Here is a 12,851-nt window from a genome sequence, read left to right as displayed (position 1 = left end):
TTTCTAGGCGACACTTTACCAACGGACGACATGGATAAAGAGACTGAAGCTGATATGACTTTATGGAGAAAGATTTAACGCATATTCATACGCCGAAATCAGAGTGAAAAGTTTTGTAACGCGAAAAATTGATTTAGCTGAAGAATTAAATAAATCGCAAATAAAATCAAGAAAATCTCAATTTCAACTCTAAGCTACGCCCCGACCTCGGCAGTATAAACACGCATCGAACACAACAACAATTCTTGCGTACGAATTGTCAGCCAACAAAACAGCTCCATCCAACGCAAATAAGCATATGATTGTGGCACGGCAAGTTGTACAATTCTCCGGGAAGTACCCCACTGAAGACGCAGTAACTCTCCGGCCATGGATTACGCATAATCTGTTTCGCGAAATATACGTAGCGGTGCGTGCGAATGTGTGAAAGTATGAATCGAATACAAAGCATTTTGTGTGCGGGATGATGCAATGTGGCAACAGAACAACGGCACCGAGCAGCAGAGCCAGCCAACCAAAACAACCAAACGGAACCAAATTCGCGAAAATTCTATTGTGCGTGTGTGATGTTCAGGGGGTGAAGGAAATGCCAGTGAGAACATGGTGTGAATATGATGAATAAATCCATCAAACCATCGCAACCGTAATGACGCTCCAGCGTGTGAAACATTTGACCGCGATTTACAGACATGCAGTGCGTCTTTCTTTATGATTTCGATTCACTTTATTTCCCACCTCCCTGTGTGAATGTGTTCTGTTCTGTTGCATTCGCTCTGCCATCGGAAGAAAAAAGTGACCATAAACAGTGCACTGTCCGATGAAGGCCATCCCTTCGCATGCTGCGTTCAGCAAAAAAATATATCTAGTTTACTAAAGTTTTAGAAACATTTTCCTAGTGGTAAATAAAAACTGCGCCATGTATGCGAAGGTGCAAATGTTTTGGCTGCTGCTGCTGGCGACGGTGGCAGCACGCGGCGGATTTGCTACCGACGGAAAAATTGCGTCTCCTTCATCGTTGTCTCAGCAGCAGGTAAGACCGGGAATTTCCTGTCCGTTGCCAGATAACACGGGCAGCACCACCAACCGTTGCTAGATTGCGTTTTTACAATGTACCGGAATTAGACGAATGTTGTTGCCCTGTTGGCAGTGACATCAGGGTAGGGCATGAAAATGATGATTAAATCCGCACCACGATTACACAGCCCCAAAAGATACAATTTTTCGGATGAATGACTCATTCCGCCCATCATTAGCATTATAAAAGGTTGAACGTTTACGGGAACAAAATGAAAAGTAAAATCAACATTCAGTGTGGCAACACTTCGGTACAGCACCGTCGTTCGTACGCGCGTATTTCTAGAACACAGCTGTGTCAATCGCACCTGTGTACGCATATGTTTGCCGGCGCACGGGATTTCTATTCCCTTATTCAATCGTTACATTTGTTACTGTGGCTTGAAATTGTGGTCTAGGAAAAAAATAATTGTAATGATATCTGGTCGTTGCCGCCTAAATGGATTTTAAATCACTCGCTTCAGCTCTGTACAAGCGGGGCAAATAAAACACAGTAACCATCGGTACAGAGCATGCTGGATGATGATTTTACACATACTGAGATTAAAATCTCTGCTATGGAGTCAAGGTCAAAATGAATCGACACACAACGTATGCGATTCCTATCCAGCCGTTTCAAACACACGTTGCACATCTTTTACACATTTTGTTGTTTGTTTTTCTATTTGCAGGACTGCACAGCCGTTGCAAAAGATGAAGAGACGATGCTCGTGTTTTCCACGCTCGGCGGTGGATTGACCGCAATCGATCCGCTGACCGGTGAAACGCGCTGGTCCATCGCAGACGAACCGGCGATCCGTGTGCCGACCCCGTCCGATACGTCCGCCCACTATCTGCCCGACCCGCGGGACGGCAGTCTGTATCGCATGAACGGTCTGGAGGGAGGTTTGAAAAAGCTTCCGTACACCATACCCCAGCTGGTGGCCAGTGCACCGTGCCGCTCGAGCGATGGCATACTGTACTCCGGCAAGAAGAGTGACGTTTGGTTCTTGATCGACCCGAAGACGGGTCAGCGGGAGAAAGTGCTCGGTTTTGGTGGAGCGCCACCATCCGCGAAAGACGCCGGACCCGACTCGATCGGTTGGGCAACGTCCAGGGCGGTGTATTTGGGCCGCACACAATATACCGTCATGATGTACGACAGTCTCGCAACCGACCGGAACAGTAAACCGTGGAACGTAACGTTCTTCGACTATTCGGCCCATTCCATGGCACCGGAGCTAACGAAAGAGTACGGTAAGTGGTCCCCGAAACTGCAGTTTCGGTAAAGTTCTCGAAAGCCAAACCGTACCCACCCAACGGGTCCATTATCGAACGATAACGCCCGTCGCCGGGCTCTACCACCACGGACGACCGGGACAGGCCCACCTGTGTCTTATCAAGCGCAAAGTGTTCTCGAATTTTGTTTTTATATTGCCCACGACGACGCTATGTTGGGATTTTTACTTTTTTTTCTTCTTCTAGCCAGACGAGCATACATACGCCACGCGTCAACGCGAATGGGCAATGTGCGTTGAATTATCCCAGCATTATCGGTGGCGCTGGGTGCATAGCATCAATACCGGGGCAGAATGTGTCGAAATGTCTCGAAAAGCGATAATCGGGTGTTTTTGTGTGATGCGTGGAAAAGTGTAACACAAGCCATCCGCTTTTTCCCCGGAATCTAAAAACGGGAAAGCAAAACGAGCAAATACATTTCGTTCTACTTTTACAACATTGACGACAATGTGGACTGAAATGGTGGAACCGAATGGCCTGTTTTTTTATCAATTACTTACGCCCGTTTGAAGGGGGTGGAAATATTCTCATAATGAATTTTGAATTACTCTATTATCGATCTTTCGGGGCGTACACAGTAGTTCTGTGTTTGTCGTATGTGTCCAAAGCTTTGACGCAAGGAAAGGGGTTTGAATAATTTTTTGTTCTGTTTGACTTGGAAAATATAATTCTCCAGACCGTTTCTTTCGAATGAAAAATTGATAAAAATTACCTCGAAAAATTTAAGTCTTTTTGGTTAATTTGTTTAAAAATTAGCTTCTTATATCTCCAAAAATTTTTACTAAATAATGATATAAATTTTAAATCGGTCAGACTGTTCTTATAGAACCAACTCCCAATCAGTCAAGCGTGCGACGGTCTATTAGATCCATGTTTAATATATTGCCGGGCTGCGTGGCCATCGAATGGGGCGCCGGTTGTTGATTCTAGGCTGTCAATTCTCTACAGAAGTAATTCATTAACGAATAGGACTTGAGCTGAACCACACTGATCTTCCAATCATACCAAGCTCATCATCCGGAACCGAACTTGCTAAAACCAAGCTACCGTTAGATAGCTATCTTGGTCAAATGCCTCTAAATCTCTCCATCTCTCGGCACTCTAGAAGACACAAATTAAGCGTAAGGCTACAACGTGTCCTCCCGATTATCCGGTTTGCCTTCGAAACGCTGCGACCGATATGTTCATTGCTTGCTAACCACCGATCAGAACCCCCAGCCAACGCTTTCTGAGCAATAGAATCAGAATTAGCGGCTTACGGTGCTCGAGAAAAATATTTCCCAATGCTAAATAGAGCAGTTTCTTCCAACTTTCCCAGACGCAGGGTCCAGCTAGAATTTGATGAGCAAACCTCAACCGGATTTTTTTGTTAATTATTATCTCGACACGATTGAGAGAGGATCAACTGATCTATATGTTAATATTTTATAGTATATTTGTTCTAAAACGATAAGCCTTTCTTCCTTTTTTTTTGCAGAGTTCCTCCACCTTACCAGTAGCTCGTCCGGACTGACGGCCACTTTCGAACAGAACAAAGGTACGCCCATGTGGCAGAAGGATCTTTCCAGCCCGGTCGTTGCCGTCTTTCTGCTCGGCTCGGAAGGATTGCTCAGCGTTCCATTCCAGACCGTATCGGACGAGGTGCTGCAGGACATAAACGAACGGGCCAAGAGCGGCAACTTTGACAACATGAAGCTATTGTAAGCTCCCAACAACGAGCGAGCGATCGATGAAACTGGAACGTTATTAACTCGTTACACTATTCTCCACTTTGCAGTGAAACCGTTTACATTGGTGAGGCTGGCAACAATCTGTACGCGATACCGTCGCTGGTGGACAAAAACACTGCCACACTACCCTCAGAACCGACGATCAATCTGTTGGGTGGACCGTTGAAAGGACGATCCCCGCCGACGTTTGGTGGCGGTGGGCAGGCGGACGCTTCCGGCCGGGAGCTCATCTCAAAGGCATCCCGTATCGGTGGCAAGAATGAAAACATCATAATACTGGGCCACTACCAAACACCCAAAACGGACGATCGGTTGAAGCTGGACATTGTACCGAGCGGTCCATCGGCATCGATGGGGAAAGATTTCTGGAAGCATCAGGAGCTTTCCACCATGCTCGTCGGTGGTCCTTCCGGCTTACCGAAGCTACCGAACGTGCCGAAAAACACTCACACAATCGGCGTACAGACGGACGACGAGCCGGATGAGCCGGCGCTTGCGTACGGAGAAACGAACGAAACGAGCTCAACCAAGCTGCAGGGTAGCACGGATCTTATTCGCGCACTGTTTGGGCGTTTGTATGCGGACACGAAGCTGTGGCTGGATGCGCAACCCAACAAGCTGCCAACGATGCTAATGATCGCCCTGTTCGGACTGGTGATCTTTGGCTTTTGGTACATCCATCTGCAGATGAAAGCCCTGCAGGAGCAAAGTCAAGGAGGATCGCAGACGAGCAATTCGAACCGTAGCGGATCGAACGGAAGTGGTGGCAGTGGTGGCGGTGGCAGTTACAGTGAACCGATCGATTTCGGCGATGGAGAGATGCGCGTGGGCAAGATCAATTTCAACACGCAGAACGTGCTCGGCAAGGGATGCGAAGGTACGTTTGTGTTTCGTGGCACGTTCGAGAAGCGCGAGGTGGCCGTGAAGCGTATTCTACCGGGATGCTTCACATTGGCCGATCGAGAAGTTACCCTGCTGCGTGAGAGTGATGCACACGAAAATGTGGTGCGCTATTTCTGCACCGAGCAGGATCGTCAGTTCCGGTACATCGCGGTCGAGCTGTGTGCAGCAACGCTGCAGGATTACGTCGACGGTAAAGGCACATCGGCCGTCGTTGCAGCGAACCGGGTGACGGTGGGTTTGCTGCGCACCAAGATCTCTGCACTGGACATTCTACGACAAGCGACCAGCGGCCTGATGCATCTACACTCGCTCAGCATCGTCCATCGGGACATTAAACCGCAGAACATTTTGCTCTCGCTGCCCGACAACAGGCAACGCGTACGGGCGATGATCTCGGACTTTGGGCTGTGCAAAAAGCTGAACTACGGGAAGGCGAGTTTCTCCCGCCGGTCCGGTGTGACCGGTACGGATGGATGGATCGCACCGGAAATGCAACGCGGCCAGCGTGCGACAACGTCGGTGGACATCTTCTCGCTGGGCTGCGTGTTCTATTACGTGCTGTCCGATGGGTTCCATCCGTTCGGGGACAATCTCAAGCGGCAGGCAAACATCCTCTCGAACGAGTACGATCTCGGTATGCTGCGAAGGGAAAGCTCGCAACCCGACTGTCGCACGATCCTGGCGGAAGAGATCGTCAGCGATATGATACAGTGCGACCCGGGCAAACGGCCCACCGCCAAGACGATCGCAAATCATCCGTTGTTTTGGAAGAATGAGCGAATACTTGCGTTCCTGCAGGATGTGAGCGATCGGGTGGAGAAGCTCGAGGTGATGACCGAACCGTTACGGTCGTTGGAGAAAAATGCACGGTTTGTGGTGCGGGACGATTGGAGCCGGTATCTGGATGCGGAAATTACGGCCGATTTGAGAAAGTTCCGCGGCTACCAGGGATACAGCGTGCGGGATCTTTTGCGGGCGCTAAGGAATAAGGTATGGCCTCTGGAGTTGTTAACGTGTATTGGGGCGTGACTAATAGTTAAAAATTGTCCTCTCTTTTCCAGAAACATCACTACCACGAACTGACGCCCTCCATGCAACGAGCGCTCGGTACGATTCCGCACCAATTCACCCAATACTGGATCAGTCGCTTTCCACGCTTGCTTTCGCACAGCTATCACGCACTAGCCGATAGCTCGCGGGAACCCATCTTTAGGCACTATTACAATGACGATGAAGATACGGATACGCAGCACGCGAGCTCCGGTGGTTCGGTACCGTCCTCCCAGTCCAGTGGGTACAAATTTACCAAACCACACTATTTCAATCAGGACGGTAATGATAATTACGAACTAATCCGGTACTACGAAACAGCACAATTAATGAAAAATAGCACAAAAAGTCCAAAGCGTCGACCAGCGGCTGGTGGGTCGGATGGACAGGAAGCAGCGACATCGACCGCGGACCGTAAGCTCGGACCCGGCTCGGTACCAACCAAGCGGGGAACGTACAATTTTGTTAAATCCAATGCTGGAGGTTTCATAACGCGCCAGCAGATGCGAGAATCGTTTGAATCGGCACAGGATGCCACCAACAGCAGCGTCGCTAGTGGTGGCGCGTCGAAAGACGCGATCAGTGGGGAAGGTAGTAGTGTTGCCGCTAATCAGCGGAGAAGATACACTCCCGGCGATGATGATCCAGATAATCAGCCGCAGACAGTTAACCAAACTACTAACGTAAGACGGCGTGAGGTGCCAGCGAAGGTGACGTGGAATTTAGATGCAATGGTATCATCACAGAAAGAGAGGACCAGCAATGAGTGAGCATTCCGTTTTTTTTATTATTTTTATCAAAAAAGTTGCTTTAATTTTTGTTAGAATGCTTTACATTTTCTAGCGCATTGAACGGTGCAATATGATCTTTTATTTTAAATTCGATTTTCCTTACTGGCCTAAAGAGAGTGGCCTTGATGGGATTTGATACCGGCTCGATTTCGTTGTGGCAACTAATCCCTAGATTACTAATCCAGAGTAATAACTACACACTACTCTATCGCACGTAACGCGATAAGACCAGGTACAACGATTAATCTTCATCCCTTTTTCAAGCACTCGCTCTTGACAAGTTTGATCGCTTTTTGATATAATTTACCGGTCCGTCCGACTGGACTCTGTGTGTTGAGCAAATGCACCACCCCCGGGAGTAGGCTCCGGAAAGTCGAATTAGGTTAGGTTAGGCCGAAAGACGAGAAATCTTAAACATACTTCAGAGAGAAAAAAAAACACCTTTTTACTACCTTAGTCTGTGATATCGTGTGTGGTAGCGTTTAAGGGTCGACAGGTTCTCACGGCAAGGTGAGAAGTAGCTTTGTGCATAGTGATAGTTTTTTTGTACTGATAATTAGGAAAGCAGCACGATAACACTAATTAGTAGGGCAAAATATACACACATCAAATCAGGTGTAATCTTTGTGGCCAATAATAGCTAAATTGTAAATAGTGTGCGTGCGGGACCTAAAACTGCTGCACAACACACGGTTGGCAGCGGTTGGCCGTCGGGTAAGCTACAATAAAGCGCATTTACTGTGGGATAATTGAAGTGGAATTGCGATTGACGGGAAAGAAATTGAAATCCTTTCGAGTTTTTTTATAGGAAGAAAACGACAGTAACTTTATTGCCGACCTAATTCTAAGCAAAAAACCGGTAACAGCTTATAAATCATCGTCGTGTCTCGTGTTAATATAATTTGTATTGGAATCAGCACCGCTCTATAAATAACCAAGAGTCTTTCTTCCGGGGTTTTAGTGGCTAATTTATGCTCAATGCCAGAAATCCCAATGACGAAGAATATCTAGTTGTATCTACACGCACGCACAACCTCTACGCCTCTAGATTACAACATTACAGAACAGTTGTTTGATAAACGTCTGTTCTGTTTGTCCCATGTGTATCATACAGCTAGCAGGCGGCAAACTCGTGTTTCTTCCACGTGCGCCGCCTAGTCTGGAATTATTTAGAGTGCGGTACGTGTATGTGTGTGAGGACGCAACAGGAAAGTTGAATGTGTGTTCCGCCCCTTACCCAACTAACCAAAATGCGAGTTTTAAATTAATTTTAAAAACATAATATCCTTTCTTGATTTTGTATTAACCTTGATTACACATCCCACAGCTTCCTACGATTTGTCGAGGATTCTTGTAGGACTTCAAGAATAGCATTTTCTGTGTGGTTCCCCTTGTGGTGACGATCCACTCGAGTGTGTGAGTGAGATGCAGAATTCTCCCAGTGAGGCAGAAAACTCCCAACCAGAAGTGTGCGTGGCAGTCATCAAGATTAGTTGGGTAGTCGCAGGGTAGTCAAATGGGAGCTTTTTGTGATGTGGCGTAAAACAAGGATTTCAGGTACTTTACCAAAAAATTGAGAGTACTTAAAGTAATCCCTCCAATGTACCTGATCTCGCGGAAGAAACAATTGAACGATGAACTCCTAAAAAGCTAGGGACCGTATGGCGCTGCCGGGTTAGACACACCTGTCCTCATGGAATCCTTTCCATCATCGCGGAATTCGGTGCCCTGCTCTCATTCCATCATCGTCTGTCCGTCAGTACGCCGGCGTTGGTTTGCCTGCTGTTGTCACTCGCGGCCGTCTCCATCCAATAGATTTACAAACAAAACAAATAAGCTGTACAGTGAAAGCGTGAAGCTTTTAGTGCAAGTGTTAGTGCCAGTGATAACGATCACACGTCCTCCCCGTTGGTGTGTGGAACAAAACGTGCTTGAAAGGTGTAACGCTACGCTACCCTTCCAGCAGCGAAACGAACTTGACGCTCCCCATTGGGTTCCGCAAACCACGTGCTTATTGCGAGCAGTTCGCAACAACCGAAAAAAGGTGTTAAAAAGCCGGCAGCAAAATGGTGTGCGCTTCGAAGATGAAAGAGCTGGCGATCAAGCTGTTCGAAATCAATGCGTTCAAGTTTGGTGATTTTAAGATGAAGGTCGGCATCAACTCGCCGGTTTACTTTGATTTGCGCGTGATCGTAAGCCACCCGGATGTGATGGTAAGTTTTGTTGGCTTTGCCTGAAGCACACGATGGAGCACCACCACCCGGCCGGTGGTGAAGGTCAATTAAATATATTAATGTTTGGGTTTTTTCCGTTACCGGCACACACACACACACACCATCAGGACACACTGGCGGATATGCTGCAGGAGTTCATCAACGACAAGAAGCTAAACACGTCCGGTGTGCATTTGTGTGGCGTCCCGTACACAGCGTTACCACTGGCAACGCTCATTTCAATTAAGGCCAATAAACCGATGCTGATCCGGCGTAAGGAGGCGAAAAAGTATGGTACGAAAAAATTGATCGAGGGCAAGTTCGGTGCCGGCGATGGGTGTCTCATCATCGAGGATGTGGTAACGTCCGGCTCGAGCATTTTGGAAACGGTGGACGATTTGCGGTCCGAGGGTAAGTGCCATCGTCACCCGTGGGTGAGATTGAGTAAACAAGCGGTTTTGTTCCCTTAGGTTTGGTCGTAACCGATGCGATCGTTGTGGTCGATCGTGAACAGGGCGGTGCACAGAACACGGAAGAACGTGGCGTCCGGATGCACTCGCTGTTCACGCTGTCCTATCTGCTGCAAACATTGCTCGAAGCAAAACTGATCGAGGAAAGCACGGTAAAGGCGGTTGCGAAATACATCGACGCTTGCCAGATCCGTAGCGACGGTTCCTTCATCAAGAACGGTACCACGGTCGTGAACGATCTGTGCCGCACGCGGATGAGCTTCGAGGCACGCACCGATCTGGCCAAGTGTCCGCTAGCGAAGGAACTGTTCAAGCTAATGGCAACGAAAAAAACGATGCTTTGCCTAGCGGCCGACCTGACGAACAGTGAGGAAATCCTTAACCTTGCCGATGCGGTCGGCCCCTACATATGTCTGCTGAAAACGCACTGTGACATTGTGGCGGACTTTAGCGAGCAGTTCGTCCGTTCGCTGCAGTCGCTCGCCCGGCAGCACAACTTCCTCCTGCTGGAGGATCGTAAATTTGCTGACATTGGCAATACGGTCGCACAGCAGTATGGTGCCGGGGTGTACCGTATCGCTGACTGGGCAGATCTCGTTACCGTGCACGCACTGCCCGGCCAGGGCATACTGAAGGGCTTAAAGTCGGCGATCGGGCTGGATAAGACGGCGGTGGCCGCACGGGGCGTTTTTCTGCTGGCCGAGATGAGTACCGAGGGTGCGCTGACGGACGAGAAGTATGCGAGCGCCACGATGAAGATGGCGACCGAGATGGATACCGACTTTGTGGCGGGTATCGTGTGTCAAAGCAAGGATCTGGTTGCGTCGCCCGGTTTGCTGCAGCTGACGCCGGGCGTTAAGCTGCAGGAAGGTGTCGACGGGCTCGGTCAGCTGTACGATAGCCCCGAGCGGGTAGTTAAGGAACGGGGTGCGGACGTATGTGTGGTTGGGCGTGGCATTTTGGCCTCGAAAACACCGTCCGAAACGGCACGGCTCTATCGGGACCGGCTGTGGGAAGCGTATTTGGAGCGGATCGGGGAGGAAAAGAATGGTGACGGGGGGAAGCATTAAGCGATTCCTGCGCCAATAAGGCGTTTACCGTAATTCCTGCAAAGCTTCTACTACTACTACTGCAATAGTTTTAAAGTTCAGAACCACAACGAGACCTGTAGGGGTCATGTAAGAGAAAAAAGGAAGACAGATTTATCAGTTGAAACCGATTGTGATATGTTTAAGAAAAGTTTTTGTTTATTGAAAAATTTAAAGTAAAAATACACATTTCTGTACACAGTATCCGGATTGGGGAAGTGGTTGATGAGGCCCTTCCGTTCGTTAACTTGATTTTCTATATGATTCTATAGCTTTAGTTTAGGGGATTATGCTTATGTTTCTTCGACTGTTGTCTTAAGAATTTTTGTTCTTAACTTTCATGACTTAAAGGTACTCTCCCATCTAATGCTTACACGTAACGGATAAAGCGGTTCGCTTCCTCGCTATACACTCGACTGTTCAATCTACACGCGCACGTGTTTGTACTGCTGCTCTTTAATGCACTTTACCAGGGACCAAAGATCCGATCGCGTTTGTCCCAGATGGGCCCCGTAGCTCGCAAGACCCCCTTCATTGCCGTTATTCACTCTTCTTCTTCTCTCTACTGGTTTCCTGGTTGGCTTGATCGGCCTTGGCATTGTTTTTCTTGTCCAACGCTAGCTGACGCAGTATGCCCCGGTTCATAATGGTCAGTATTTCGCTCTGTGTCTCGTAGTAGATATAATCGTCCTTCAGGCTGCTCATCTGCGAGCCCACAAAGTGACCCAGGCTGGTGTGCCGCTCGCTGCCCATCTGACTACCCCAGGCGAACGATTTCAGCTCACCCGATGTGGCCTTACCTTGTGCCGGTACCACATTCGGGGCCGGTTCCGCGGTGGACGGAACCGGCGACAGTTCTGTGCGGTGCGATACCGGATCATCCCTTTCAACGGTGGCCGACAACCGGGCCGCCTTCCGATCGTCACGATCCACATACCGACCTTCGCGCTTGAGTGCCCCGGAACCGGCAGGTATGATGGGTTTCAGTTCCAGCGCCTTCATATCCTTCATGTCGATCGAATTGATTTCGTAGTGTACCTCCGTCTCGTACTCCACCTCCTCCTCCCCGGAATCGATACCGTGATGTTCGCTCGGAGACACCGAACCACCGTTGCGTACGATCGATACGTTGTACGTGCTGCTGCTATCGTCCTGTTCCTGCTTCCAGCTGTCGATGTCACTCTGCGAACAGTTGCCACCGGTGCGCGGCTTGATGTGGTGCTGCAGGAAGTTAAGCCCCTGATACCACCAGACCGTCGGCCGGTACACCGAACCTTTCTGCGCGTGGCGCCGTATTTTCGTCAGCTCCTGGCCAAACTGGGTACGCAACGTCTGTATCTTGCGCACGATCTCCTTCATCGTTGTTTCCGGTCGCTCCTGCCGCACGTCCTCCACTATCATCTCGAGTGCCGCCCGGCGGACGGGTTTGTTGTAGTAGCGCGGATGGCGCATATCGTACAGTACGGGATGCTTTCTGTACGACGCGATCAGCACTTCCGTCGCGTCACGCTTCCAGTCGACGGACATGGTTGTGTTGCGGATACGGAGTGCTGGTTCGTACGCAGGACTGCCTGCTCAGCTACGGGTAAAATTGAGTCAAGAATCGTCAGCCGGAGCCTTTCGGACCTCTGTAGTGCCAAAGGACGAGCAGCAGCTCTTTGTGCACGCACGACGGTTTTGGCTTCCGGTCGTTGGTGTACAGGTAAGAAATTAACTTGCACCAAACACGGATTGCACACAAAAGCGGGCCCAAAAAGCTGCAAGCTGCTACTATCGATGCCAAGCAATGTGTTGCCCTTGTTGTATGCTGTACGGCTTAAAACCACGGCCAACGATGCTGTGCGGTGAGAGAAAAAGACACCGCATTACAACATGTTTCATTACTGTAAGAACACTTTACTGTACCTGTGTTGCATGCACGGTCGAAGGTAAAAGCTAGATAAACAAAAACCGTACAATAATGCTGTGTTATTGCTTGCGGAACAATAATTCCGCTGCTGGCGTACCACTTTTGCAGCAAACTGACGCGTTCCCCTCCGGATGAAGCGCTTGTCAAGCAGCGTTCACCACTACATGCGCACTGCAACTTGTACCGAACGCCATGCAGGGTTGCACACAACACAGGGTGGTCGGCGGTTGCATTGTCGGCGTTGTATGCGTTCGTTCGATTCCCTTCCAAGCACGAGGTGCGTGTAGGCAAGGTGGGCACACATGTAAACAAGCATTTTGACAGCCAAGGTGTAAATCACATTGA

General features: G+C 49.1%; 3 protein-coding genes across 3 annotated transcripts; 2 read left to right on the top strand and 1 right to left on the bottom strand.

The window, feature by feature from the left end:
- Positions 1-272: 272 nt before the first annotated feature.
- Positions 273-7,575, top strand: LOC118502980 (serine/threonine-protein kinase/endoribonuclease IRE1). The gene is made up of 5 exons (XM_036035759.1): positions 273-1,030; positions 1,746-2,310; positions 3,830-4,052; positions 4,130-5,975; positions 6,047-7,575. Exons 1-5 carry the CDS (start codon positions 917-919, stop codon positions 6,803-6,805), a joined length of 3,507 nt encoding a protein of 1,168 aa, XP_035891652.1. The 5' UTR covers positions 273-916; the 3' UTR covers positions 6,806-7,575.
- A 671-nt stretch (positions 7,576-8,246) lies between these two features.
- On the top strand, positions 8,247-10,844 carry LOC118502990 (uridine 5'-monophosphate synthase-like). The gene is made up of 3 exons (XM_036035790.1): positions 8,247-9,039; positions 9,168-9,450; positions 9,510-10,844. The coding sequence occupies exons 1-3, from the start codon at positions 8,893-8,895 to the stop codon at positions 10,577-10,579; spliced, it is 1,500 nt and encodes a 499-aa protein (XP_035891683.1). The 5' UTR covers positions 8,247-8,892; the 3' UTR covers positions 10,580-10,844.
- LOC118502995 lies at positions 10,735-12,681 on the bottom strand. The gene is made up of 2 exons (XM_036035804.1): positions 12,503-12,681; positions 10,735-12,434 (listed from the first exon to the last, which is right to left on the bottom strand). The coding sequence occupies exon 2, from the start codon at positions 12,122-12,124 to the stop codon at positions 11,138-11,140; it is 987 nt and encodes a 328-aa protein (XP_035891697.1). The 5' UTR covers positions 12,125-12,434; positions 12,503-12,681; the 3' UTR covers positions 10,735-11,137.
- Positions 12,682-12,851: the final 170 nt, after the last annotated feature.

Source organism: Anopheles stephensi, chromosome 2 (genome assembly GCF_013141755.1).
Source record: "Anopheles stephensi strain Indian chromosome 2, UCI_ANSTEP_V1.0, whole genome shotgun sequence".
In the NCBI taxonomy this organism is placed as follows: domain Eukaryota; kingdom Metazoa; phylum Arthropoda; class Insecta; order Diptera; family Culicidae; genus Anopheles; species Anopheles stephensi.
This window is presented reverse-complemented; position numbering and strand designations above follow the sequence as displayed.

Excerpts from the sequence above, each read along its gene's own strand:
- LOC118502990 (XM_036035790.1), top strand. The coding sequence starts at position 8,893 with ATGGTGTGCGCTTCGAAGATGAAAGAGCTGGCGATCAAGCTGTTCGAA. Across the intron at positions 9,040-9,167 it reads TAAGCCACCCGGATGTGATG|GACACACTGGCGGATATGCT; the intron begins GTAAGTTTTGTT and ends ACACACCATCAG. Across the intron at positions 9,451-9,509 it reads GGACGATTTGCGGTCCGAGG|GTTTGGTCGTAACCGATGCG; the intron begins GTAAGTGCCATC and ends TTGTTCCCTTAG.
- LOC118502995 (XM_036035804.1), bottom strand. The coding sequence starts at position 12,124 with ATGTCCGTCGACTGGAAGCGTGACGCGACGGAAGTGCTGATCGCGTCG.
- LOC118502980 (XM_036035759.1), top strand. The coding sequence starts at position 917 with ATGTATGCGAAGGTGCAAATGTTTTGGCTGCTGCTGCTGGCGACGGTG. Across the intron at positions 4,053-4,129 it reads TTTGACAACATGAAGCTATT|TGAAACCGTTTACATTGGTG; the intron begins GTAAGCTCCCAA and ends TCCACTTTGCAG. Across the intron at positions 5,976-6,046 it reads TGCGGGCGCTAAGGAATAAG|AAACATCACTACCACGAACT; the intron begins GTATGGCCTCTG and ends TCTCTTTTCCAG.